The 25179-nt window shown below is 52.6% G+C and overlaps 1 protein-coding gene across 3 annotated transcripts; it reads right to left on the reverse strand.

Moving 5' to 3' along the window:
- Nucleotides 1-1905: 1905 nt before the first annotated feature.
- On the reverse strand, nucleotides 1906-25173 carry SLC13A5 (solute carrier family 13 (sodium-dependent citrate transporter), member 5). 3 transcript variants are annotated; one of them, XM_014533706.1, is made up of 13 exons: nucleotides 24933-25014; nucleotides 24605-24743; nucleotides 20558-20686; nucleotides 20143-20279; nucleotides 17498-17685; nucleotides 16335-16503; nucleotides 14741-14863; nucleotides 12414-12629; nucleotides 11208-11308; nucleotides 10290-10408; nucleotides 7953-8114; nucleotides 5216-5353; nucleotides 1906-4038 (listed from the first exon to the last, which is right to left on the reverse strand). In XM_014533706.1, exons 2-13 carry the CDS (start codon nucleotides 24710-24712, stop codon nucleotides 3907-3909), a joined length of 1722 nt encoding a protein of 573 aa, XP_014389192.1. In that variant the 5' UTR covers nucleotides 24713-24743; nucleotides 24933-25014; the 3' UTR covers nucleotides 1906-3906. The 3 variants fall into 3 exon arrangements, with proteins under 3 accessions (XP_014389192.1, XP_005858941.1, XP_005858939.1); XM_005858879.2 differs by lacking the exon at nucleotides 24605-24743 and having other exon boundaries at nucleotides 24933-25173; XM_005858877.2 differs by lacking the exon at nucleotides 24605-24743 and having other exon boundaries at nucleotides 20558-20678; nucleotides 24933-25009.
- Nucleotides 25174-25179: the final 6 nt, after the last annotated feature.

Raw genomic sequence — 25179 nt, forward strand, 5'->3', positions numbered from 1 at the left:
GAAGGATCCCACTTGGAGGATCAGAGGGGAAGGAACCCCGGGTCCTGATCTTTGGACAGCATAGGATCGTGTGGGCTCCTAGCAGGACAGCTGAGAGCAGTCCTGGTTAGGATTCTGTGTTCAGCCTACCTTGGGCCCAAATGCCTGATCCAGATGCCTTAGAGCAGCGGTTCTCAACCTGTGGGTTGCCAACCTGTGGATCTCGACCCCTTTGGGTGTCGAACAACCCTTTCACAGGGGTCGCCTAAGACCATCGGAAAACACATATATAATTACATATTGTTTTTGTGATGAATCACTATGCTTTAATTATCTTCAATTTGTAACAATGAAAATACATCCTGCATATCAGATATTTACATTACGATTCATAACAGTAGCAAAATTACAGTTATGAAGTAGCAACAAAAATAATTTTACTGTTGGGGGTCACCACAACATGAGGAACTGTATTAAAGGGTCCCGGCATTAGGAAGGTTGAGAACCACTGCTTAGAGCAAGCATGTCAAACTTGCGACCCTCTTGTTTATTTGGCCTTTGTTAGCCTTTGAGTTTGACATGCTTGCCTTAGAGAGAACTGAAGGGTCTTGGGTTGAACCTCTTTACAAAGTTTAAGAGGCAAGATAGGTCCTTAGGAAAAGGTCTGAAAGGGTTTTCAGCAAATGGCTAAGACCCGGATGGGCACAGGGTGGGCTGTGTAACAGAATCCCCATGAGACCGCATGGGGACTGCATCTGGCCCAAGCAGATGGAGGAGCAGATGGGGTAAGGGAGACAGGACTTACACATCATCTGGTCCAGCCCCTTCCTGATAGAAACTGAGGCCCAGAGAGTGGACTGACTGGTGTCAGATGTCAGGACCAAGCTCAGTTCATGACTCAGGCTCTAGCCTCTCAATCCAGTGGGTCTCCTGGGGAGTCCTGGCCTTTGGGAACTGGAAGCAGAGCCGAAGCGAAGCCCTTGACCAGACAACCAGGTACTCTCTTCCCTCCTAGGCACATGTTTCACTGAGTTCCATGGAAAGGCAGCCTGGAGTAAGGCTCCTCTGAAAGGGTCCTAGCACCTGACCGTGCACATCACCTACCCAATAGCTCCCCCTCTTTTTTCCAGCAGAACCCAGGTTTTGTAGTGAGTGGAAATCTCTTCATTTCAGGAAACAGTCCAGTTCCCCAAGCCCAAGAGATGAGTCCTAATTAGCCTCATGGTATTCCAATAGCATTCCAATTACCCTTCGTCAGTGATTGGTTAAGGGAGGGCATATGACCTAGTTCTGGCAAATAAGACATGAAGGGAAGTCTGTAGGGGCTTCTGAGAAAGTTTTTGCTTTCCTAATAAAAGGGAAAGATGAAGCAGACACTGTCATGCTCCCATCCCACACCTCTTTCTTCCTGTCTTCAGTACAGATATGTATATAGCATGGGGGTCAAACATGAGAGTAGAGAAAGGCAAAACACCCTTAGAATGGCAGAGTGGATGGCAAAGCCCAAGCCCTTGGTGGCCTGAGTGAGCAGTTGGACCAATATCAGCAGCTGTCTACCTCCAGACTTCTTGTTAAGTAGACATTAAAAGCCCTTATGGTTTAAGCTACCGTTAGCTGGGTTTCTCTCTTAATTGTAGCCAAAAGCAATCCTGATTGGCACTGGCCATAACTGTTCGTGTAACTCCAACCAACTTCAAGAGAAGTTGTATAGAAGCAGCCTTTGGTCAGCCTCTCCAGCCGTGGGATCTGCTGTCCTGAAGCCCTCACCCAGCTTGCTTGTCATCCCTGGAGCACATGGAGTCCAGTAGAGCCCTCCACCCACCTCACCACATGCCCTCAGCAGCCTGGCCAGTCCTACTCCTCTTTCAATGCGAACCTTGGATGGCCTTTACTGACCTTGCCCTTTACCACAAAACATACAGCTAACAGACCTCACTGATCACTTGTTTATTTACCAATGACACGTATGGTGGCCTGCTCTGGGTCAGTCACAGTGCTGGCACTGGACCAGCAGGCAGGGTAAGTCCTCAGGAGCCCTCAGACTGGTTGTGGCAGACACGTCCGCAGCAGCCGAGTAGAGAGCAGAAATGACAGGATGGATCAAATGCTTTGCTTCTTCGGGCAAAGATCAGCCCTTTCTGCCCCAACAGTGTCCAGAGCCCGTCTCAGAGGAGGTGGCAGAAAGGGGCTCTTATTGGGTGATCTTCCCTGAAGTGGCAGGGCCTTGGGGTGGACGTGCTCTTGGCCACTCACTTTTCCACACAGGCCTTCTAAGGCCAAGGTCCTTAATGACTCGAGGAAGGAGCAGTGGACTCGGAGGCTGAAGACCTAGATTGGAACCCTGAGTGCTACTAACTAACTAGATGTGTGACAGGACACATGACTTGCTGGTTTCTCAGAGCCTCAGGGTTCTTGAAAGACAAACAAGGATACTAACACCTGCCTGTCTCATAGGGCTGATGAGATAAATAGTGGATAAGATCAAATGAGATAAGTGGTGGCTGCACCAGGGAGGCTGACAGTGAGTAAGTGTTCATTCATCCGCCGGCCCCTCCCCATCCTCGAATGCCAGACAGGCAGCACCGTGCACCTTTTTGTGGGAGGCAGATGTGGTGGCCAAGAATCCGCCCACCAAGGAACCAGGCACATGCTCGGCCCTTGAGGGGGTTTCCTTGGGTTCCCGTACTTTCTCCTGCCCTGAAAAACGCCATCAGTGGGCCTCACTTATCTGCTTTGGCCTTTCTCCCAAGCAGCACAAGGAAAGAAAATGGGGCTGTTGGGCAAGGGGGTGGGTGTCTCTCACAGGGGTTCTGAGGGTTCCCACCGTCATTCTGGGGTCTTTGCTCCAGCAATTTCATGCAGGTTCACTCATGGGCAGGGACTGTCTGCTCAGGGAGCACTAAGCACTGTTCATTCTCAGCGATGCTCCATCCCCACCAGGCCTGGCTGTGAAGGCCAGTCAGCAAAGGGAAGGCCTTCCCCAGGGGAGCTCGAACTCTAGATCTAGGACAAACTCCGAAGGGACGCTGCTCTAGGCAATTCACAGCTGTATCCACTCTGGGCCTTCAGGTGAGGGAGGACCTAGATACTTGACTGTGTTCCCAAAGAAGCCATCGTGCCCATACCTGGAGTGTGATCCCAGCTGTGTGGGGTGGCAGGAAGACCAACTCCCAGAAGAGCCAAGCTGACCTGCCTGGGAGAACAGGGGGTGCCAGAAGGCCCCAGCCAGATCCCAGTGAATGTTGGCCCAGACAACAAAGGGACCTAGGAGTTGAAGGAGGTGCTCTAGAGAGCGGGGAAAGGGCTCTGAACTGTCAGTTCAATGGAGCAAGGTAAGGAGGGGAGCTGGTTGGCCAGTGGTGTACCATGGGTGATGTCGTCCGGAAGTTATCGGTTCAAATCCTCATCCTTGGGTGTTGGCATTATCCTCCTGGTGGTTTCAGGAGGCTCTGAGTCCCACTCTCACTCCAGCAGCAGGAAGCTTCCCAGGACCAGACGTTCTGTCCCTGGGCTGGGTTGTCCCTTCCAAGTGACAGGAGTGATCCGAGGCAGCCCAAGGTCAGCAGCAGGAGGTGCAGGCTCTGGAAGGTCATTTTTCACCTCCCAAGCTGGGATCTGATCCCCATTTAGATGACCCTGAGACTAAGCAAGTGGACACCAGAACCCAGCGTGCAGGCTGCCTGTCCCAGAGTTCGAGGCATGACCCCAGAAAGATGGAAGCCATCTGGGTCTTGGGACGCTCCCTTAATTTCCAAACCGGCCCTCCGCCACCTGTCCCCAGCTGGGACCTGGGCCTGGGGTCTCTGTGGGGTGAGGGCATCAGCAGGTCACTTTGGGGTGTCAACCTCAAAGCTCTGCTGTACGGTGTGCCGGAAGCTTCGGGAGTCCTCAGGAAGGCGGGGCTGTGTTATGCACTTGAGGCTCTTCCTAAGTCTCAATATGAGTCACATTAGCCCAGTCAGGAAAACTGTCCAGGTCAAACATGACCCGTCCCCAGGTGTTGACCGCCAGAAACACACATAAGACTCCAATTATGTTCATCATTATTCCTGTTTTCACCTGGGGAAGATCAGAGCCAAGAGTCAGCGGGATTCAGAAGAGAGGTGAAAGGGACACTGGGAACTAGTGCTCTTGGAGAAGGGACTTCCGGCTGCTTTGCTGGGCCCCATCCCTGGGTCATGCTCTGTGCTCACCCTACCCCACAGACAGAGCAATTTCATAGCCAGTAAGTGTCATCGGTGCTCAAGCATCCCTGGGAAACAGGCATGATGGCGGGTTGTCTGCCTGCTTGAACATTTGCAACGCTGGGCCTTAGGGAGGGACGTGAGGCAACACCCCAGGCCACTCAGAGAAATATTGGGGGAGCCTATGTCTGAGTTTAGGGCCTGTGCTCACCCCAGAACATTTGCTTCCCCGAAGCACCAGCTGGTTTCTCAAGAACCTCCCTGGCTCTTTCTGATGCCAATTCTTTCTTCTCCCTCACTAACCACTGCTTCAAGCCCTGTGTAGATGTTTCACTGGGGATTGGAACTGAGTTTGTGGTCCATGTTTCTTATTAAGAATGCTCCACAGACTCCCAAAGATACCCAGCGGAGGCTCTGAGATCACTCACACCTGACTGGACTGAGAGAGGACCCTCCTTCCTGCCTGTCCGCCTCTGAGACCGGCCCCTTCTCCTGGCAGAGGCGATAGAGCCCAAGTAGAACCTAAGAGAGTTCCTCCTCCAGCTGCATCTGTTTCCAAGGCCCCATCTCTCCCAGGCACTGCCTCTCCCTGTCCCCACTTCTGTGTCTGCAGACACCTCTGTTAGTCAATCTCTGTCATTAGTATCCACCCCCTCAACCCATCTCAGCCTTGTCCCTCCTGCCTGTCCTTACAGGTTCTTGCTAGTCGGTGAAGTCTATCTTGGCCATGTGGGGCCCCACCCCCACCCTCACCCCTTCCAAGTGCTCAGCGAGGGCTGCCCTGGTGGCTCTTCCTAAGTCTCGGGCACCTCCAGGTGGGAGATTCTATCACCCACCTCTCAGCTTTGGGAGACAGGACAGTATGAAATGCGAGATGATTTCAAAAAGGAAGAAAAACTGCACATAAATGCAAATAATGAGAATAGGGCAGGACTTTGGGTGGACTTCCCAAATTACATGACATCACAAGTCATTAATAAACCAGTCTATCCTGGTTCCCTCATGACAAAAGCATCAAAGCTGATAGGAGTAAATAAAAGCAGCTGCATTACCATGTCAGAAACCTTGAGGTGTCCGTAGGCAAACACGATGGCGTTAGGTGGGGTGGCCACGGGCAACATGAAGGCAAAGGACGCACTGAGGGTGCAGGGGAGCATGACGTACAGCGGGTTGAGGCCAATGGGACGTGACTGGGGGGAAACACAGCACTGCAGTGTCACATACACAGAAAACAAAAGCTCCTGGGACCATCACTCTGAAAGCATCCCCCTCATGTACGGTGCGAGTTCCCACCTCCACGCCTTGGTCCTTCTGGGGGCTCTACTCTCTGCCATGCCTCTGGTGATAACTCTGCTGGACCCCAAAGGCTGAGCTCAGAGCCATCTCCCCGGGAGGCCTTTCTGAACCTCCTCCATTCATTCAGCACATAGCTCTAGGGCACCTACTATGTGCCAAAGACCATGCTGGCCACTTAGACAGCACTGAAACTGGAAGTGTTACTGCAGCCCACCTGTGCACACACCTGTGTGTGCTGCCGCAGACCGCCAGAGCCTAGAGGGCACGGACCACGTCTCACCTATAAATACATCTGTGTCTGCATGTGTTGTTGTTCATTTTGAATATGGAATTTGGTATCCATCTTTTTTACTCTACAGCTTAAAATTCAGCCACGTGTAGCAAACAGCACCCAGCACAGAGCAGAGACACTCATTAAATATTTGCTAAATTAATGAATGATATCATAATATAACTCATAATATTAGTTACTACCTATCAAAATTAATAACTAGCATGCAGATTTACAAACACACGAGGGCAGACACATATGCAAAGACGTCCATTGCAACATCATAACAGCAAAACACACAGGAAACTGACTCAGGGGCCATCAGCAGCAGGCTGGTTAAATAAAATATGTATACACACAATGACTCGTTTGCAGCTGTAAGGAAGAACTGACTGGTTTTATGTGCTAGCATGCAAAGATCTCCAAGACCTATAGTTAGATTTTTAAAGATTTAAGGTGCAGAACAGGATCATAAAATGATCCCATTTGTTTAAAAAAATGTGTGTATGTGTGTGTAATACATCCAGAAAGATACCTAAGAAATTAATAACAGAAGTTATCTCCAGGAGGAAGCTAGAGGGTAGGGCCTATACTCTTTGGTATTATTGGACATTTGTAAGCTATGTATATGTATTACATTTTCAACTTAAAAAAGTGTTAACCCCAGCTGGGTGTCTCAGTTGGTTGGAGCATCATCCCAACATACCAAAAAAAAGGTTGTGGGTTCAATTCCCAGTCAGGGCACATACCTAGGTTGCAGGTTCGATCCCCAATTGGGGCATGTGTGGGAGGTAGCAGATCAATGTTTCTCCCTTTCTCCCTTCCTTCCTCTCTCTCTAAAATCAATAAACATATTCTCAGGTGAAGATTTTAAAAATTATGCACATTCCCAGTTTATTAACTGCCCTTCAAAACTCTGATTTTTTAAAATTGGCTTGATAATAGTACATCATATGAGTGTATAACTTATTTCATCCATCCCTTTTATTTATTATAAATAAGTATTTATGTGACATACATCTGGCTTTAGGAAGACTTGTTTGGATGGGCCTGGCCACCCCGTGGGTTAAGATCTTCGTTTGTCTGGGCTGGGGCCCTCAGGACTCAATGCTGGGGCTGGAGGTGACAAAGTCAAACCTTTGCTAGAGAGGGGAGGCCTCACCACCCCATGCCCAACAACAAAGAATGCTCCTTGGCATGGGTCTGGGCAGCCTGCCTAGGGGAGGGGAGATGAGCCACCTTGCTATTTCTAACACTTTCATCTTCACTTGGAGTGAAAGGAGCAGCCACTTGGGTTTGCTTTTTATACACACGGACACCTTGGCAGCCAAGGTGAAGTTTACCAACAACAATCCTGTGCTCAGGTTTTGTAAGTCTGTCTCCCAACTCCAGAATGGCAACCTCAGCCTCTCCCAGGCTTGTTTGCAATCTACAGAGGATTTTCACAGCCATCATCTTTCTTGACCCTCAGCACAAGCGTAGGAGGAAAGAGCATAAGCCATATGTTCTAGGATCCCAGGACCTGAACTCAGGTCTCCTGACTCCTTGAGGTCAGTATTGCCATGTCATGAGTGACAGGAGAAAATGCATGAAAAGATCACAGCTGATTTTCCTATTGGCTCTGCTTTCTTCTAAGTCCCAGCTCAACAACATGCTTGACCACAGTGCACTGATTCCTGATCCCGGGGCTCAATGCAAGGCTTCTAGGGGTTTTCAGTCATGCACTCATTTCCTTTATTTGGACTCTCCACCTTCCCAGAATTTCCTCTCCCCCAAACCACCCCCAAGCCCCACCTTCCCAGCCAGCGGTGTCCCCAAATCCCAGCCAGTGGTGTCCCTCTGATCTGCAGTCCTGCACACCTGTGCTACATTCTCAAAGACCCTCTATCATTCCCTCATGGCACTGGTCCACTCCTCCTTGGCCCACGTCCAGTCAACCCATTTTGGAAAATAAGCAGTTACATTTATAAATACATTATAAGAACCTGGCATATGCTTAGTGCTTTGGCCAGCATGGGGGATACAAAAAAAGAACCAGCAAAACATTGAGGGTAGGCCCACGGTCATCAAAGGCACACAAGTCCTATCAGAAGCTCAAAACCCTGGTAGGGCTCTGGCCCCTGATTTCACAGCCTCGCTAAGAACTTAGGACATAGTCCTGGGTTGATAGCTTCTAATGAAATGATGACTGAGCCTCCTCCTCCCCCAGCAGGGTTACTTACCATGGAGGCAAAGATGGGCAGGAACAGGGTGGTGGTGGCCACGTTGCTTGTGCACTCAGTGAATACAGCAATGAGCAAGGACAAGACCAAGGAGATGGCTGCTGGGGGCAGAACGTGCAAGGGCTCCATCTGCGTCCCCATCCATTCAGACAGCCCCGAGGCCTGGAAAGCACCAGAGGGCAGTCACTGAGGGGCTAATGGCTACAGTGCCTCCAGGGCCAGGAGAGACCCTCATCTTTCTCTAGGGAGCTCAGCCTCTCCCCTCCTACGTATTCTGTCCGCATACATTCCACAGGTGAGCTCATCCATGCCCACAATTTCAATCTCCATCTCATTCTGTTGTGTCCAAGATCTGTGTTTCTAACCCAGCTGGTCTACTATCCAGATTTCAACATCCATACTCCTTCGAGAAATTTCCACCCAGATGTCCATGAACATGTCAGACTCAACATGCCCCAATCTGCATTCATCCTCTCTAGCCCAGAGTCTACGCTCCCCCTGGCTCCCCAGTTTGGTGCATGGAGTCACCATCCACCTGCTGTCCTAGAAGACCAGGAGTCATCCTGGGGATCTCTATCCCCCTCATTTCTTCCACTCAATCAAGTCACCCAAAACATCTCATGTCCATTGTCTCCTCTCAGTCTCCCACAGTCTTTAAAGTTCAGGAGAGAAATCTGAGACAGAAATTGGCATCTGGATTTGGTGCTTTGGGCTGAGAAGAGATTGTCCAGGGGAGAGAATGTAAAAATGAACAGAGAAGATACCAAGGACAGAGCCTAGAGCAGTGGTTCTCAACCTGTGGGTCGCAAACAATGAAAATACATCCTGCATATCAGATATTTACATTACAATTCATCACAGTAGCAAAATCACAGTTATGAAGTAACAACAAAAATAATTTTATGGTTGGGGGTCACCACAACATGAGGAACTGTATTAAAGGGTCGTGGCATTAGGAAGGTTGAGAACCACTGGCCTAGAGGAACATTCATATTTAAGGGAGAACAGAGGAAAAGTCAGTAAAGAAGCCTGAGCAGGAATAGTTAGAGTTAGAAGGAAGCCAGGAGAGAATGGTATCTTGGGGACCAAAGGAGGAGGGAGTTTCAAGGAGAGAATGGTCCATGGAGTCCAGTACTAAGCCTGAATTGGATGAAAGCTATAGAGCGTCTAATGGTCTCCCTCAACCCAGCCCTGCCTAGGTCTCTACTTCAGACATCAAAGTGATTTTCCCCAATTGGAGTTCTGACGAAGTCACTCTCTGGCCTCAACCCTTCAGTGGCTGCCGCCTGAATTCAGTGCCTGCAGAATTAAGTCCACACTCCCTATCTTGAATTCAAGACCCTCATGGACTAGTATCTGATAGCCTCAGCAGCCTCATCTTCTGATCCTCAGCTAGGTACCACACACTTATTCCTTTACCAACGTGTCACTTCTTCCCTAAATGCTCTCCCATATATGTCCCCTCTCTAGCCTGTGATGGTCCTGTGAACAAGGACCCTATTTCAATCTCCTCTGTAAGTCCCATGCCTGGACTAACAGGGGCATAATAGAAATGTTTGGTGAAAGGAATGAAAGCTAGATGGATGGATGACTGGATAGAGAAGTGACTAGATGAATGGATTTGTTCATCCAAAAATATTGATGCGCCTGCCATGCACCAGGATCTGTTCCAGATGCTAAGGAAACAGAATAACAGGATAGACCTAGTCTATCTATCACATTCTATTCCTGGGTGGATGGACAGATGGACAGGTGCATGGATGTATGAATGGGTGGAGAATAGCTGGCTCATCTGTCTCTCTGGCTCACTTTTTCCCTATTATGGAAGGGGGAGAGGTAAGAAGGTTACATTTTTGAGGTGGTTTTTCCCAAAGGCTGTTCCTCTCCTTCTACACTGCTATACGCTTAGCTAGAGAAAAATTTAAACTGGCAGCCATATCAACAAAGAGTTCAGGGAGTAGAAGAACCAAAGGTAATGGTGGAGATTTCCACAAGGACTTGAAAGGAGGATTTCCCTAGAAGAAATCAGAGTACAGATCCTATTGCCAAATCCCAAAGGAGAACTCACAGCATCCTCTGCCTCTCTTGGCTAACCCGGGGTTGCCTAAATTCACTATTTCCACAATAACTCAAAGAGTATTTCTCTAGTCTAGGCACTAATCGTGGCCCAGGGTTCCTACATGACAAGACAGAGTCCCTGTTCTTGAGAAATGTGCAGTTAGTGGAGGGGACTGACACAGAACCAGCCCAGGGTGCAGGGGTGCAGGGGTGGAGCAGTTCGTTGGCCACCCTCTTGGTGAAAGGAGACCCTGGGCAGCCCACAGCTGGGGAAGTTACCTCACATCCTTTAGCCAGAGCGAATCCGCCCCCCAGCAGCAGCACAATGCCCCAGGGAACTTTCTCCTGGGTCACCTTCCAATCCAGCAGTGCAGGCGGATAAAACGGAGTCTTCCTTTCTGAGAAGAGACAAGAAAAACACACATACACAACCCAGAACAGCCTTATGAAGCCCAAGACATCTGATCAGGGGAATAAAAGCCTGTATGGACAATGAGTACCATCTCATATCTACAAATTAGCTAAAATTTACAATAATTACTGCACCCATTGCTGGTGAAAATATGGCCGAACTATCACACACTCCTGGCAGCATTATAAATTGGTGCAATCTTTTTGGAAAGCAATTTGACATCCTAGAAATTTATCCTGAAGAAGAAACACCTTAATTTATAATAATGAAATTTCAAAAAAGCCAGAATGTCCCATAATAGGAGAATGGTTACAGCCCCCTGACTCAATACAATGCCGTTATTAGGGAAGATAAGTTTGAAGACTGGGGCAAGAGCAAGAAATGTCTCTATAGTAACCCGGTCAAAAACATGAAAACAGAAACAACAAAGCAACAGGATTCAAATGGTGTGTTTTGATTATAGCCATATAATATACGTGCTTATTAGTAAAGACTGGGAGGAAGCGAGAAACCAAAATAATACTGATGTTGTGGGAAATGCAAAACATTTTTCTGTTCCTGATGTAATATTAATACAATTTCAAATGTTTAAAAAGCAAAAGAGATGTTGCACTAAACAATACCTAGGGAGGGCTGAAAATGCCCTCTGCCCAGACTGTGCAATCTTGCCAGTCCTCTTTGATGGAGTGGGCTTTTCTCCCCCCTAAGCCCAGGGACTCCCATGGAGAGATTCTGCTACCAGGCCCCCAACCCTGATGAATGCAAGGCCAAGACAGGAGCATTACCTTCCTCAGTCTGGCTGCAGAAGTTGAACTTGGGCTTCTGTGAAGGCACAATGAATAGCAACATGGCCACAAAGATGGCCACGGTGGCGTCAGTGACATACCTAGGTGGGGAGAGGGCATGAATGAGCCAACTCAGCTGCAGGAAGCTATGCCACAAACCTGTGCCTCGTCTACGTGCTCCTGCATGAAGAGGCAGGCTCAGCTGGGCATGAAAACTGGAACCCCAAAGGCCAAGGTCAGGAGTAGTGCGGTAGACTGAATCCTGGCTAGAAACCAAGACCCCCCCATCCTTGGCCTGGCTCTGCCACCAGTATTGGGCGACTCTGGGCAGCTTACTTCCCTCTCACATCCTGTGTTGTTCCATGGGTGAATGTCGTGACCTCTTCTAGGCCAGATTCTCTAGAAATCTGGGTTCACCAGGTGATCACCAGCAGACCTTCCAAAAGGAATCAGTAGCCCTGGCCCCTGTTGCACAGTAGTTAGAGCATTGGTCCACCCACCAAAGGGTCACAGGTTCAATTCCCGGTCAAGGGCACGTACCTGGGTTGCAGGTTCCATCCCCACCTGGTTGGGGCGCATGCAGAGCCCACCAATTGATGAGTCTCTCTCACATTGAAATTTCTCTCTCTCCTTTTCTCGCTCTCTCTCCCTTTCTCTCTATCCCCTCCTTCCCTTCCACTCTCTCTAAAAATTAATGGGAAAAATATCCTCGGTTGAGGATTAACCAAATAAAAATAAAAAATGGAATCAACAGTAACAAGCGGCTGTCTCCCAACCCACTTCCAGGAATATGCACATTTCTCAGCTTTCTTCCATGTAACATCTTAGCCTGGAGAGAAACTACATATACCCGCTTTTTGCCAAGTCTCTACCTAAAGAAGCATCTGGACCCCAGGATCTGTGTCTTTAGATACTTGCCCAGATCTAAAGAAAGATGGTGGGGGCTGGGGGCAGGGATGGGGAGATGATGGAGGAGAGATTTGTAACCCAGAGCTCTGGGAGCCTCACTCCAGCCCAACAAGTCTCTCTTGACCACCACCCTGGCCAAGGATTTTCTGCTCAACCTGTTGGGGAAGGAGTCGTCACAGGGACATATCTGTGGGCTTGTCCTGAAGATTCATGAGGAACGACTGAGTCGGGAAACCAACAGAACTCAACGACAGAACAAAGGAGGACATGGCAGGCGCTGCAGAACCAGTGACTTACTTTGTCTCGCCCTCCATCCAGGCGACCGACATCCAGCCAGGCATGAAGCCTGGGTCCCGGGAGAACCACAGGGTGACCAGCAGGAGGAAACAGAGCAGGACGTTGCCCTCGGCGAAGGAGAAGGGTCCCAGCTTCCTGTATTCCTCCTGCAACACCTCGTAGGCAGCTTTCTCGCTACTCTTTTTCTCCAGACCGCAGCCCCAAGCCTTTTTAAAACTAGAGGATAGAGAGAAATAGAAGCATGGAACAGACCATCAAATCTCAGAGGGAAGGCACGGGAGGGTGGGTTGGGATGGGGTAAGAGATGAACTATAGGACTTGTAACTATGCATATGAGCATGACGAATGGATACAGACAACAGCGGGGTGGGAGCATGTGCTGGGGGGCGGAAACGATCAGGGAGAGGTCAATGGGGGAAAGAGGAGACATATGTAAAACATTCAACAATAAAGAATTAAACAAAAAAACTAGAGGAGACACAGAAAGAAAACAGTGGTGCAGGTTGGTTGGCTCAGGGGCTGGTCAAATGGAAGCCTGAATGTTGGGCAGCAGAGCGTGGTGGGAAGGCCTATGGTGCTGCCCATAGTCTGGGGTGGAGGGTGCTTGAGTGCACCCCTTCCCCACTCCATGTCTCTCACATGCCCACCATGCCTCCCAGGACCTGTTATGTGTGCTAGCACATGCCCAGATTGGAAGATGCTCCCATGAATCGTAATGTAAATATCTGATATGCAGGATGGTCTTAGGCGACCCTTGTGAAAGGGTCATTCGACCGCCAAAGGGGTCGCGACCCACAGGTTGAGAACCGCTGCTCTAGTGCCAAACTGCCTGTGTTCAAAGCTCAGTCCCATGGCTTCCAAGCTACACAGCCCTGAGCAGCCCTTTCCCCTCTCCGTGCCTCAGTTGTCTTACCTGTAAATTGGGAATAATAGGAGCACCTACCTCACAGGTTGACGTGAAGATTAATTAATATATGTAGAGTCATTAAAGTTGTGTCTGCGACTTAGTAAACACTCAACAGATGTTGGTCATTATTATTCCTATGGCCCCAAGAGAGACAGGACACCACCTGCAGCCTGCGACAGGTTAGGGGCAGGTCTCCCGGGGCCCGCTGGTCCTGAAGCAGGTGTGCAAAGCAGGGCAAAGAGCTTCCCTCAAAGCCAGGCTGTGTCCCAAGTGCCCATGGGAGCAGCTTCCCTCTCACGTGAGGCCTGCACACAGGTGGCATATGAGGATGCCCACTACTATTATGATGTCGTTGCTATGACTACTTATGATTATATAGAGATTTCTTATAACTGCAGTTTCCAAATCAGTTCCTCCTTCAGAAGAAAACTTACAAAAATCCCATTTTCCCCCGCTAACTCCCTGGGTTTGGGGACACTTTTGCCTCTCGGCTCTGAGATCTCCCTGTGGCCAGATAGCCCCTTGTCTTTGGCTCTAGCTGCCTGTGATTTAAGGCACAGAGCACACGCTCACAGCTAAGCACTTTCCATACTAATGTGAGAGGATCCCCTTAGCTCCACAGATAGATATGTGTCTTTTAAAATCACAAGAGTGTTTTTGAGGTATTTGTCAGCCACACACCATGGTTTCTGTCCAAAGTCTGGCTGCTGTCAAGGTTGACTCCTGGTGAACTTGGGTTGGGTGTACTGGGAAGAGGAAGGTAAACTTCCCAGAACGCGCACGCTGCTGGGGACATGGCAGGTGTTCAGTAAGAGTCTGGACATCGGCAGGTGGTGTGCTGTGACCCGACCCAATGGACACATACAGCCAAGTGGGAGTTGGTCCAGAGTATCGATTTGCTCACGGGGACAAGATTCCCTTTAATTGCTTTGACTCACGTTGATGGCACACTTTCTCCCTGGCCGGGAGCCGGGCTGGGGCAGGGGACAGAGAGGACTTACCACAAGCCCCAAAGGATCTCAGGTCAAGGGTCAGGGGACAGGGGCAGTGCTGGAACATGGCAACAGGTACCAAGGGTCAAGGCCATGGGGTGCTCAGGGAAGCCCAGAGGAGCAGGCATGGGGTGAGGAAATGGGGTGGGGAAAGTCAGGAAACATGTCCCTAAGGAAGCAGCATTTGAACTGGCCTTGAAGCCTGAGGAGATTGAAAGGTGAGAAGATAGGGAATGGCATTCCAGAAAGAGGGAACAGCATGTGCAAAGGCACGGTGAGCAGCCCGAGGTGGCCAAAATGAGAGGGCAGACTAGCAGGTGATGGGGCTGTTGAAATGGGGCAGGGCAGGAAGAACTCTGTGGGCTCGCCTATTGGTTCTTCTGCAAGGGCGTGGCAGGTTAGACTATTCCGGAAGCAGTTCAACTTACTTGAATCCCATAAAAATACACTGGAGCCAAAACCAGGCGAGCAGCAGCATGATCAGCATGTTGGGGAAGGCAAATCCAAACCAGGAGACGAAGTTCACAGTGTCTTTGCTCTCAGGAAACAGCCTGGAGAGAGAAACACGGGTCCACACCTCTACCAGATGCTGAGTCTCAGAGCAAGCAGGTCAGGCCAGGTGTGTACCAGCTGACCAGTAGCTGGACCCTGAGAGGTGGTCTGGAGCAGAGTCCCATCCTCCTAAGGTCCAGCCATCCATGCCCACCGCCCGGTATTATCCTAATCAGTTGGGGCCCCAGAACAGAGTCGTGCCCAATACAAGCCGGAGGGGTGACCAACTGACCATCATGGGGGTCCAGACCCTGTTAAGAAGCTCATGAGAGTCATGGCTCTTCCCTCCAGAGAAACACAGCTTTGTACACACGTAATTTGGTCAATAGCATCAGGAGGTCCACAGATGCCCCAGAACCCTCACCCTGTGGGCTCCTACAAGGGAAGGCCCCCTTAGGAAAACAAATCTCCCAGGCCTCCCAGGTGGGACCAGAGAGGGTTCTGGGGACTGGAGGAGGGCCTCTTTCACGCCAGGCTCCACCTTCCACCTCCAGACTTGCTCACTTTAGCCCAAGGGTGTGAAAGTAGACACAGAGCTTTCTGCACTCAGCGGGAACTCCAGGGAGAGGCTATCATTACAGAAAACATCACAGGATCAGAATAGTCTGCTTGTCCACCTCAAGAGTCTGCTTGGCCAGGCTCCAGGCCTGCCCTCCCACCTCCTAGCTGCCCTCCCACCCCACCTGTCTTGTCTGCACAGGACGGGCATGTCATACTTCTCTCCTTCCCTGAGCTCACTGCGTCTGTACTTTCCTTCACGCATTTACATGTCCTGCCTAGAACTCTCCAGGCATCTGCTACCCTCAGCAGACCATGAGTATCCCACAGACAGAGCCCAGATCTCCCCCTCTTCTGTGATTCCAGCCCCACCCAGCACAAGGCCAGCACACAACTGGGTCCTCAAGGCCTGTGTCCCTTTGTGGCCAAGGAAAGTTCCAGACCACCACTGTGGTCCACCTGGGGCCTCACAAGGGCACAGGTCACCTCAAGGACAGTGAGAGGAACTGTAGTGAACGAGCTGGTGAGGCAATGAGTGACCCAATCCCTAGCCCTTTATTGCATCTCCAGATCCCCAATATCATAGGGCCATTACTATTCACGACCAAGGTCGGTGAGCCAGTTTTGAGGAGAGCATCTATAAGGGTGTCTATTTTCTGCAAGTTTTAAACAAGGACCCAGCATCTAAAACGATATTGTCACTTCCCATGACTTTAGCTCAGAGTTCAATCACACGACCTGTCTGAGCGAAAATACTGCGCCCAGGACAGAAAGCAGCCAGGCCTGGGGACTGTCATCAGCTCCCACCCTGAGGAGACCTGAGCAGGTGCGGCAGAGGCTGATGGGGGCACAGCCTCCCGCCCCTGCCAGGCCCCAGCTCCAGGGCCCAGCTCAGGAGATGGGAGAGGAGGCTGAGTCCATCCAACCCAGGGCCCAAGTCATTGTCCCCAGAAGGCATGGCCAGTGACTCACTCGTGCATCTGGCCCAAGAGCACCACGTTGGGTCCTGTCCCGGTCAGGGTGGCAGTGCCTCCGATGCTGGCCGCGTAGCACACGCACAGTGTCATGGCCTTGCACATGCTCTTCCTGTTACAATTCTCCTGTGGCCCCATAGCAGGGCCTTCAAAAATCACTTGGGTCCCTGTAGTGACACACCTCCGTGAGCAGAGCCAGTCCAGGGGGCCGCGGCTCAGCTCCAGCTCCTAGCTCTGCTGCTGACCTGAGGTGGGACGTGCTGGCTCTGCAGGCTCCCTCCTCGGGTCCTCTCAGCCCACAGCCCAACTGTGTAGTCTGGCCCTGTCTGCCTTCCCTGTCACTTCCCACAGCTTCCCCAGGCTCCTCCATGCCCAGGGCAAATGCAGCTGCCTCAGACACACCCCTTTCTTCCCTGCTTCCTAGCTGTTGCTCCACCTGTTCCCTCAATCCAGGGGGTGTCCAAATCCATCTGAGATGTCCGAGCCTCCTAGTGAGCCTCCCCTGTCTGAGCTCCTTTGGTGTCTGGCTTATGGCATCCCATGGCTTCCCCCAATTCAGAGGAACTGTGTGAGGGGCCTCATTACCCCACCCCACCTGGCTCCTTGAGTCTGAAATATGGGTGTGTCCACTTCATCTCAGCAGCCCCAGGACCTGCCCCAGGATCTGGCAATCGGGCCATCAGCATGGGCCCTGAGTTCCCCTGTGCTGGGCCCTGGGGACGGGGTACAAACAAGGCAGATAATAAAACAGGCGCCCTCTGAGTTTCCTGGGCTGGACACCTGGCAGGGAAGCAGCATGGGACAACCACCCCGATGCCTGTGGGAGCAGAGAGCGGACGAGAGGTGTGACCTGTTCAGGGGAGGCCTCCCTGAGGATGAGTAGGAAGAAAAATGGGTGAGGGCCCCCAGTGAGTGCTCAAAAGATGCTCAAATGCATAATCAAATGAACACCTATTGATTTCTGTGATTGGCGGGAACCAAGGGTTGAAACTTGCTATAAGCAGTACTAACGAATTTAACTTTCCTGCAATAATTACATTTCCAAAGGTTACAAAAACAGCAGTTTCTAAGTATTGCTCTTTATGCCTGTTTAAAGGTGGCCTCCAGGAGTCAGGGCGGTGGCCAAAGCTGTGGACCCAGCAGCACCTGGCAGGGGCTCACCTGGCACCTCACCGGTCTTGCCCTTGTCCACCAGCTCCAGGGAGCCCAGGCCGGCCTCGCTGGCTGTGCCCGTGGCCTGCATCTGCTGCAGCACGGCCTCCACTATGGGCACCATCATGGCTGTGGTGGCTGTGTTGCTGATCCACATGGAGAGGAAGGCGGTGGCGCCCATGAAGCCCAGCATCAGCCTGCAGAGGAGGAGCAGGAAGGGAAGCAGAGAATCCCCACCCCCACTGCCCCAAGCCCTCAGGGAGCAACATGGGTTAGGTCCCCTGCAGGGATGCCAGGGGTCAAGGCCAAGGTGCCGATGCCAGTTCAAGACTGGGTAGTCCAGGAGAGGATTATACTTTTAGTCCCTCCCTCCTTCCCGCCCTTTCTTCCTCCCTCCCTTCTTTCCTTCTGTTCTCCCTCCTACCTCTCTCCCACAGACATTACTGATGTCTACCCTGCTGGCTATGGGGCAGGCGGGGAGGGAAGACCAAGAGGCCTTTCTCAGACCCAGTCATGGTTCTGAGGAGCTCCTGTCCAGCAGGGGCAGCACAGGCATCCAGAGGGTGTCAACCCAGGGTGGAGGTTGGCCCTAGTGTGTCCTAAGGGTGTGCTGGAGCAGCCCTATGGGCAAGCAGCCCCAACACCCCACTTCGATCTAGAAGATTCCCACCCACCCCAGACCCTGCTTCTCCTCTCATAACAGAGTTAGCCTTGAGGGGTAGGGTGAGCCTGGGAAAGTGGGACCTCTCTCATGGCTGACCGCCCCACCGACTCTCTGCACACACACCTGTACTCCCTCTACTCTGCAATGGACCAGATCAAACAGTATTCAGACAACATGTTCCCTTCTTTTATAACACCTGTCCTTCCACCGCTGTCTCACCTCTGCCATCTGCCTAGAGCACCCCTCGTGGTTCTTCTAATCAAAGTCCCTCCTCTGTAGCCTTCCTCCCAGTGCCCACCAGGCAGGGGTGGACACACCCTCCTCCAGCCCCACCAACACTCATCAACGGCTGGATTTGGAGGACCCATGCCCATGTCGGCTCTCCCCTTGGTGGTGAGCAGGGAGGAGAAGAGCTGGTTCTTCTCCATGGCTTCCACACACCCAGCACAAGGCCAGGAACAGAAGGAGCTCAGGGAGGGCTGGATGGATGGAACAAAACCACCCTCTGTGGCCAGGCCTCTCCCCGGGGCCACTAATGCGCCTGGAGAAGGGATCTGGGAGCTGCACTGCACCAAGGCAAGGTCCACACCGGTGTCCGTGCAGGCTGACTTCACAGACCCACAGAACACAGGCCTGGGTCCGGGCTGGAAGGAGGAGCGGAGTTTTCATGAATAAGGCTTTGACCTGATGCTTCGAGGCACCATGTAGGCCTCAACATCAAGGTCTCCCCGGGGCAGGCAAGTGCCATGGAGCTGGAAACCACGCTCAGAGGAGAAGCCCGGTGGCAGGAAGGAGCAGAGAAGCCTGCGTGAACTTCCTGGGTTTGGAGCCAGTGTCCTTCAGCTCTCTCAGAATGAGGACCACCTGCTGGTGGAGGAAGGCTGGCCGCTCAAAGGATCCTGAGAAGAATTCTGAGGCCACCGAGGTCTCACACTTCTAGAACATGCAATGGCCTTTGATTTGACCCTGTAGACCAATCACTGGGGGGATCGATACCACGTAGGGTAACAGACACCAGAGAGTCCCAAAGCTTTCTGCTCAGCAGAGCCTGAGGTGCCAAGGGAGGCAGGCATCAACTCCCGGGGGTGCACCAGGCTCTGTGTGCGCGGAGCCAGGCACAGTCCCTGACACATGGACATCTCAGGAGGGATTTGCTGTGCAGTAACCAACCGCTGCCTTCCCAGGGCTGGGCTGGGCACGCCGTCTTTTAGGGAGGACATTGCCTCAAAAGAAGGTACATCCTAGGGTCTCTACTGGAGATTAACTCAGGGGCCAAGGCCTCATTTCACAGCATTTAACCCCTCTCTGTCTCAAATGCCTCGTCTATAGAACCTGGTGGAGGGATAATACCCAACTCTCAGAGTTGTAGTGAGAGTTAACTGAGGAGATAAATGAGCTCCCAGGGTCATGCCTGGGCGCTGCAGGTGCTCAGTACCAGGGGAATATGTTGATGTCAACTCCATGGGTTGGTTGGAAGCTGCCTGTGGTTGGAGGGGAGATCTTAGAGAGAGGGGAGAAGCTGAGGTTCTAAGTGACATGGGGAAGATGAGGTAAGAAGCTGCTAGCTTTGGAAGGATGACCTTTCTGCTCCTCCTGAGTGGGGTGGTTGAGCCACTTTTGGCCTGCTTTCCCCACAAATGCCCTATCAGGCATGGCTGGATCCAGCCTCCACCCACCTCGTTCCCTGTGAAACCCTGCAGCCCCTCCCCCAGGAAGTCCTCTTTACATCCAGGGGCCCTTGCTGATCAGTCTCCTCTGGATTCAGAGAACCCTTACCTACTGCCACTCACCACAGGCCCCCACCATTGCCCATGCATCTGGTGTCCTCAGCTAAGATTGTCACATACCCCACCCCGGGGTCCCCCTGCCTGCCAAGCCCAGGTAAGTCCATGGGCAGCCCTTGCCAGTGGGTGACTGGGCTGTGCCACAGCTCCTCCTCAGCCCTGGGGCCCGCAGGGAGCCCCGGGGCAAGAAGAGAAGGCGTAATTACTGTGCAGGCTTGGTCCCCACCCAGAGGAGTGTGCGCAGGGCGATTCTCTTGTGCAGGTTCCAGCGGTCCACGGCCACTGCCACGAGGAGGCCTCCCAGGAACAACATGTTAGTGTCCTTCATGTACTGGACACACACCTGGAAGGTGGTGGCATGGGGGCCCCGTCAGGGCTGCCTCCTGGCCACACATTGCTTGGGCCCAGGCCCACCCAAGTCCCCAGAGACAGGCGAGCAGAGCAGATGCTGACTTGAGGGTCAGCCTGGAGTGGGATGCAGGGTCAAGTGCATGTCTCCGTGCCAAAAAGAATCCACAGGGAGCTTATCTGGTGCCCCGGGGCCTAGGCTGCTCAGAGAGGGGCTCTGAGAGGAGCCCATGGGAGAAGCAGGAAGCCACCAGGATCCCCTGGGTCGCTCACCTGCTTGGAGTCCAGAACCTTGAGGAGTGGGAAAAGCAAGGCAGGCAAGAGGGCGGTGACAGCCAGAGGGATGACTTCTGTGCACCAGTAAGTGGCCATGACGAAGATGACGTAGGCACACCTGGCAAACTGAAGAGACAGCCCTGAGGCCTGGGCACGCTGCCGCCGCCCTCCGTCTCCCCACCTGTTCAAACGTGGGCAACAATACCCACCTCCCTAGGTGGTTTCATGTTCCATCAGCACTTTTATCAGAATCATTATTAACTACCCACACTCTGCCCTCTCCCTCATTCCAGCCCAGCCTACGACACCAACCCCAAGACCTATAGCTTGTAGCCCTTTATTCTCTGGCCTCATTCTCCTCCTGCCCTCACCCCTGGGCCACTGCCTTTGTTCAGGACACACTTCCTCCTGCCTGGATGCCGGAGATGATCTTCGATTTGACCTTCCTATTGTGTCACTAGGCACAGAGGCTCCCTCTTTCTCTTTTGCAAATCTGACCATATCACCCCCTGTTTCAAAGCCTCCTGTTGCCTCCAGGACAAACCCCCAATGCCTCAGCATCGCTTAGGAGACCCTCTGTGATGGAGCAGGCCCTGCACCCCGCCTCCTGCCAGCCCCATCTCCTTGCCCACTCACACCCCGAGTTCCAGCTACCCCAGGGCACTGCGGTAACTGAGCCTCCTCTTACACACCCCAGCCTGGTGGCAGTCTGTGTTTCTCCTTAGGCGCCTTCTCTGCCCCCCCCCCCCCCCGACAGCCTGGGTCTGTGCCCTGCCTCTGTGTCTGCTCCCCCAGCCCAAGCAATTGGCACATGCGGTTGCCATTGTTGTTTCCTTAACTGTCTCACCACCACCACCACCACCACCACCAGAGAACAGGAAGCACCTGAGACCAGAACCAGGGTTTGTGGATTCACTCTGTCCTCAGGCCTGACACTGAGGAGATGCTCAGCAAATGCCCATTCAGGAATGGACTAGCACAGTTTGAGCTATGACAACGCTGCTGGAGAGACGCACCTGTATACTCTCACTGCTTAGCATCACCCCAGAGGCACGTGTTACGTGGACAGGATGTTGGGTGAAGACAGAAATTCTTTGTCAGGATTGTGTTAGCTGTCATAAAAAATATATCTTCCTTCGGCACCCCACGAGAACCTCAGGACCCCTCGCCCTGCCTGGTGCGGGGTTTCTCAGCCTTTCCACTGTGGACATTTAGGGCTGGAAGACTCTTTGCCGAGGGGTGGGGTGCCATGTGCACTGTAAGACGTTCAGCAGCGTCCCTGGCCCCCACACCACTAGCTGGCATAACTCTCTCCAGCTGTGACAACACGAACGTCTCAGGCTTTGCTGATGCTCTGCTTGGGAGGCTGCAGGCACCAATGCTGACTGCTCCACGGGCTCCAGGCAGGACCGAGGTGTGGGGAGGAGCCCAGGCTCCATACCAGGCAGACCGACCAGTGCCCACTGTCTGCCACTGGCTGGTCAGCAGTCACTCAACAGGATGCTAAGCAGGATCCACTTAGGTGCCTGATTGATCATTGAGAAAACACTGGTCTCACTCCCAACCCGGCCCCCTCCCTGCTTGTTTCGGGTCCTTGCCTGTAACCTGAGGAGGTAGGAGTACCCTTTTTAACATATGGCACACAGAAAGCGCTGGGTGAATTTTTATTATTTAAACTTTGATACAACCAGTGGCACCTGTAAGCAATATTCACAGCACAGTTCCTGGAGGCACCAACGGAAAAGACACGCTTAACTGGCCCCTCGCCGCCATCCACTATCGAGGCCCCAGAGATGCCCCATCGCGGAGGCGGACTTGACCCTCCTGGTCCAGCATGCTCCCACGGGAGGGCTACGTTAGACTGGTCTGAGGAGGGGCGGTCACCACGCAGAGTGAGGTGGACTCTGCCCGAGAGAGGAGCCTGCTCCCTGGGAGTAAATAAGCTCAGAGCGCTTCCTGCCACGGGAATGTGGCTGGCAAGGCACTAGGAGCCCAGACAAAGGGGAGTGGGACTTAAAAAGTCAGCAGCCAGCACAGTGCCTAGCACATCGTAGGGATCAACAAATACAAGTTAAATGTACAACTGAATGAACCCATGTGTAATTATTAACAGACTGCCCATGACATGTTGCCTAATGAAAAATGAATGTAGGTAAGAGAACTTGCTGTGTGTGTGTGTGTGTGGGTGTGGGTGTGGGTGTGTGTGGGTGTAGAAAGAGAGTGAGTGAGAGAGCGAGGGAGAAAAAGATGGATTGATTTCCGGAAAGATGGCCATCAGAATATTAATAAGTTATGGGATTTAAAGGTATTTTCATTTTTACATTATACGTTACAGACTTGAAAAATATTTTTTTACAATTTTAATAAAATCAATGATATGTTTACAATAGACATATCATTGATTTTATTAAAAAGATATTTTTAAAAAGGGGTGCAAGAAAGGGCAGAAAAAGTGGGGCCAAGATGAAGCCAGACAGGAAGCCGGTTGGAGGAGAGGAAGAAAAGAGGGGAGCCTGTGGGGGAGGCCGGGGCACGTGCCTTCTGATTCGCCGCCCCCCTCAGACAGTGCTCCACAGGCTGCCAAGTCCTCGCTGGCTGCCCAGCCCCGCTGGCCCATGCCAGTGCCTCTGGGTTTCCTTGCACAATGGTGTGGCCGTGGGGGCAGGGTAGGGAGCTCTTTGGTGGTGACTAAACCAAAGGCACAAAGGGAGAGACACCAGGACAGGTCCAGGTCCCAGTCACCTGTCCCAGCGGGAGGGAACGCCAAAGGAGAAGGTGGCCTTTGGAAGGACTTTCCCAGATGTCCCCTGTTCCCTCACTGATCCTCACTCCCAAGGCAGGTTAATGACACTCATAGACACTCCGAGTTGAGGGTCCCAGCTCAGGGTGTGGAGGGGGGCGGTCAAGGGTCTCAGTCACACTCTCCCAGAGCGGGAAGGTCAGCCAAGTTGTATAATCATTCCAGGGAACATCACTCGCGCCAGCAGAACTAAAATCACAGCTCTCCTCCCCAGTTCCCTCCCACGGATAGTAACAGCCCCAAATCTCTTTCTACAGGGGAAATGTGGCAGCTCACAGTTGGTATGACAACAGAAGAGCCACCCCAGTTTGTTGGGCCATCCCTGGCTCATCCAGGGCTGTGCTCAGCCCACTGGAGGGCTCCTCTCGGCCTCCCCTCCCCCATCCTAGGAACCAGCATAGACCCTTTGGGCACCCAAAGCCATACCTGTCAGAACCAAACCACCTTGCCCATTGTACAGACAAGAATACCAAGGCCCGGAAAACTCAGAGGCTTCACTAAAATCACAAGGAAGAGTGAATGAAGTCGGCTTCTCTGCAGATTTGGCCTCCTGATACCCCAGTCCTCCGGGACTGCCCCAGCGTATCCCCGAAAGAAGCCCTCTGTTTCCCAAACCTGCCTGGAGGGACAGGGGGACCCTGGGGTTTCCTGTCTGGGCTGAGGGTGAAAGGGCTGGAAGAGGGAGTGAGGAAGGAGCAGCCAGCAGCCACAAAAGCCTTCAAAGGCCTGGGGTCTCTGCCAAACAGGCTCCACACAGCCCAGCGCAGCCGGGGCCAGGGCTCCCAGCACCGCCCTCACCCTGTGGCCAAGGCCATTCATTCTCTGCCTCCCTCCCAGGAGCGCTAGCAGGCCAGGGCATGGGACAAGCCTTCCCTGCCACCCCGAGTCCTGCCACCCAAGGCGTGAGCTCTGGGAACCTGGTCGCCTCCTGCCACAGCCACAGCCACGGCCACAGCCATAGTCACAGCCACAGCTACGGCTACAGCAGGCAGCACGCAAAGCAGACCCACCCCGACCTGCCTTTCCGCCCCAGGAGGATTTGACTCAGCCATGGCGTCCAGGGGATCCGAGTTGGAAAGAAAAGTGGGCCATAGATAGGGAAACTGAGGCTCAAAATAGGGCCAGAGGGTGACAAGGACAGCACTCGGGATCCACTTAGGTGCCTGACTAGTCTTGGAAGTCCCCATTCACTAAGGAGAGAAGGAGAGAGAAGGAGGGAAAGAAGCGCCAGGCTCTATAGGCACCATAGGCTCTGAGCAAGGAGAGGGGCGGGCATCTCTGGGGAGATTCAGGCCAGGCTGAGCCTGTGGATGTCCTGTGTGGCGAGATCTGTGCTGACGGCTAGGTTCCATGCTTGTTGGGACGGTTCTTGTGTCCTGGGATCTGTAAAGCCCAAGGTTGAGGTGTCCCTTGAAATTCTTTACAGGACACCTCCCACCTGACACCCTGACCTCGCAGGGGAGCTGTGCCCGCCTGGGAATCCCTGCGCTCCCACTGGGTGCCCCCGCGTTCAGAGCCTGTCACTGGGACCGGTAGCCTGCAGTCCCCGGGGCTGCAGGAGATGCAACTGACCTTGGTGGGCACCAGAATGATGAGTGGCAGCAGCAGTATCGGGGTGAAGAACAAGATCAGGAAGGACTTGAACTTGGAGACATAGCTCAGTGCCGAAGCCATCGTGCTGGGGGGAGAAGCGGGAGAGGCAGGTTAGGCGGCCAGAGGCTCCGCGGGCTTAAGAAGGGGCCACAGTCTCAGGGGCTGGTGGAGCGCCGGCAACTCCGCCCCCCACGGTGAGGCCTCTGCCAGGCTCCGGGGCGGGGCC

Source organism: Myotis brandtii, unplaced genomic scaffold (genome assembly GCF_000412655.1).
Source record: "Myotis brandtii unplaced genomic scaffold, ASM41265v1 scaffold1223, whole genome shotgun sequence".
NCBI lineage: Eukaryota > Metazoa > Chordata > Mammalia > Chiroptera > Vespertilionidae > Myotis > Myotis brandtii.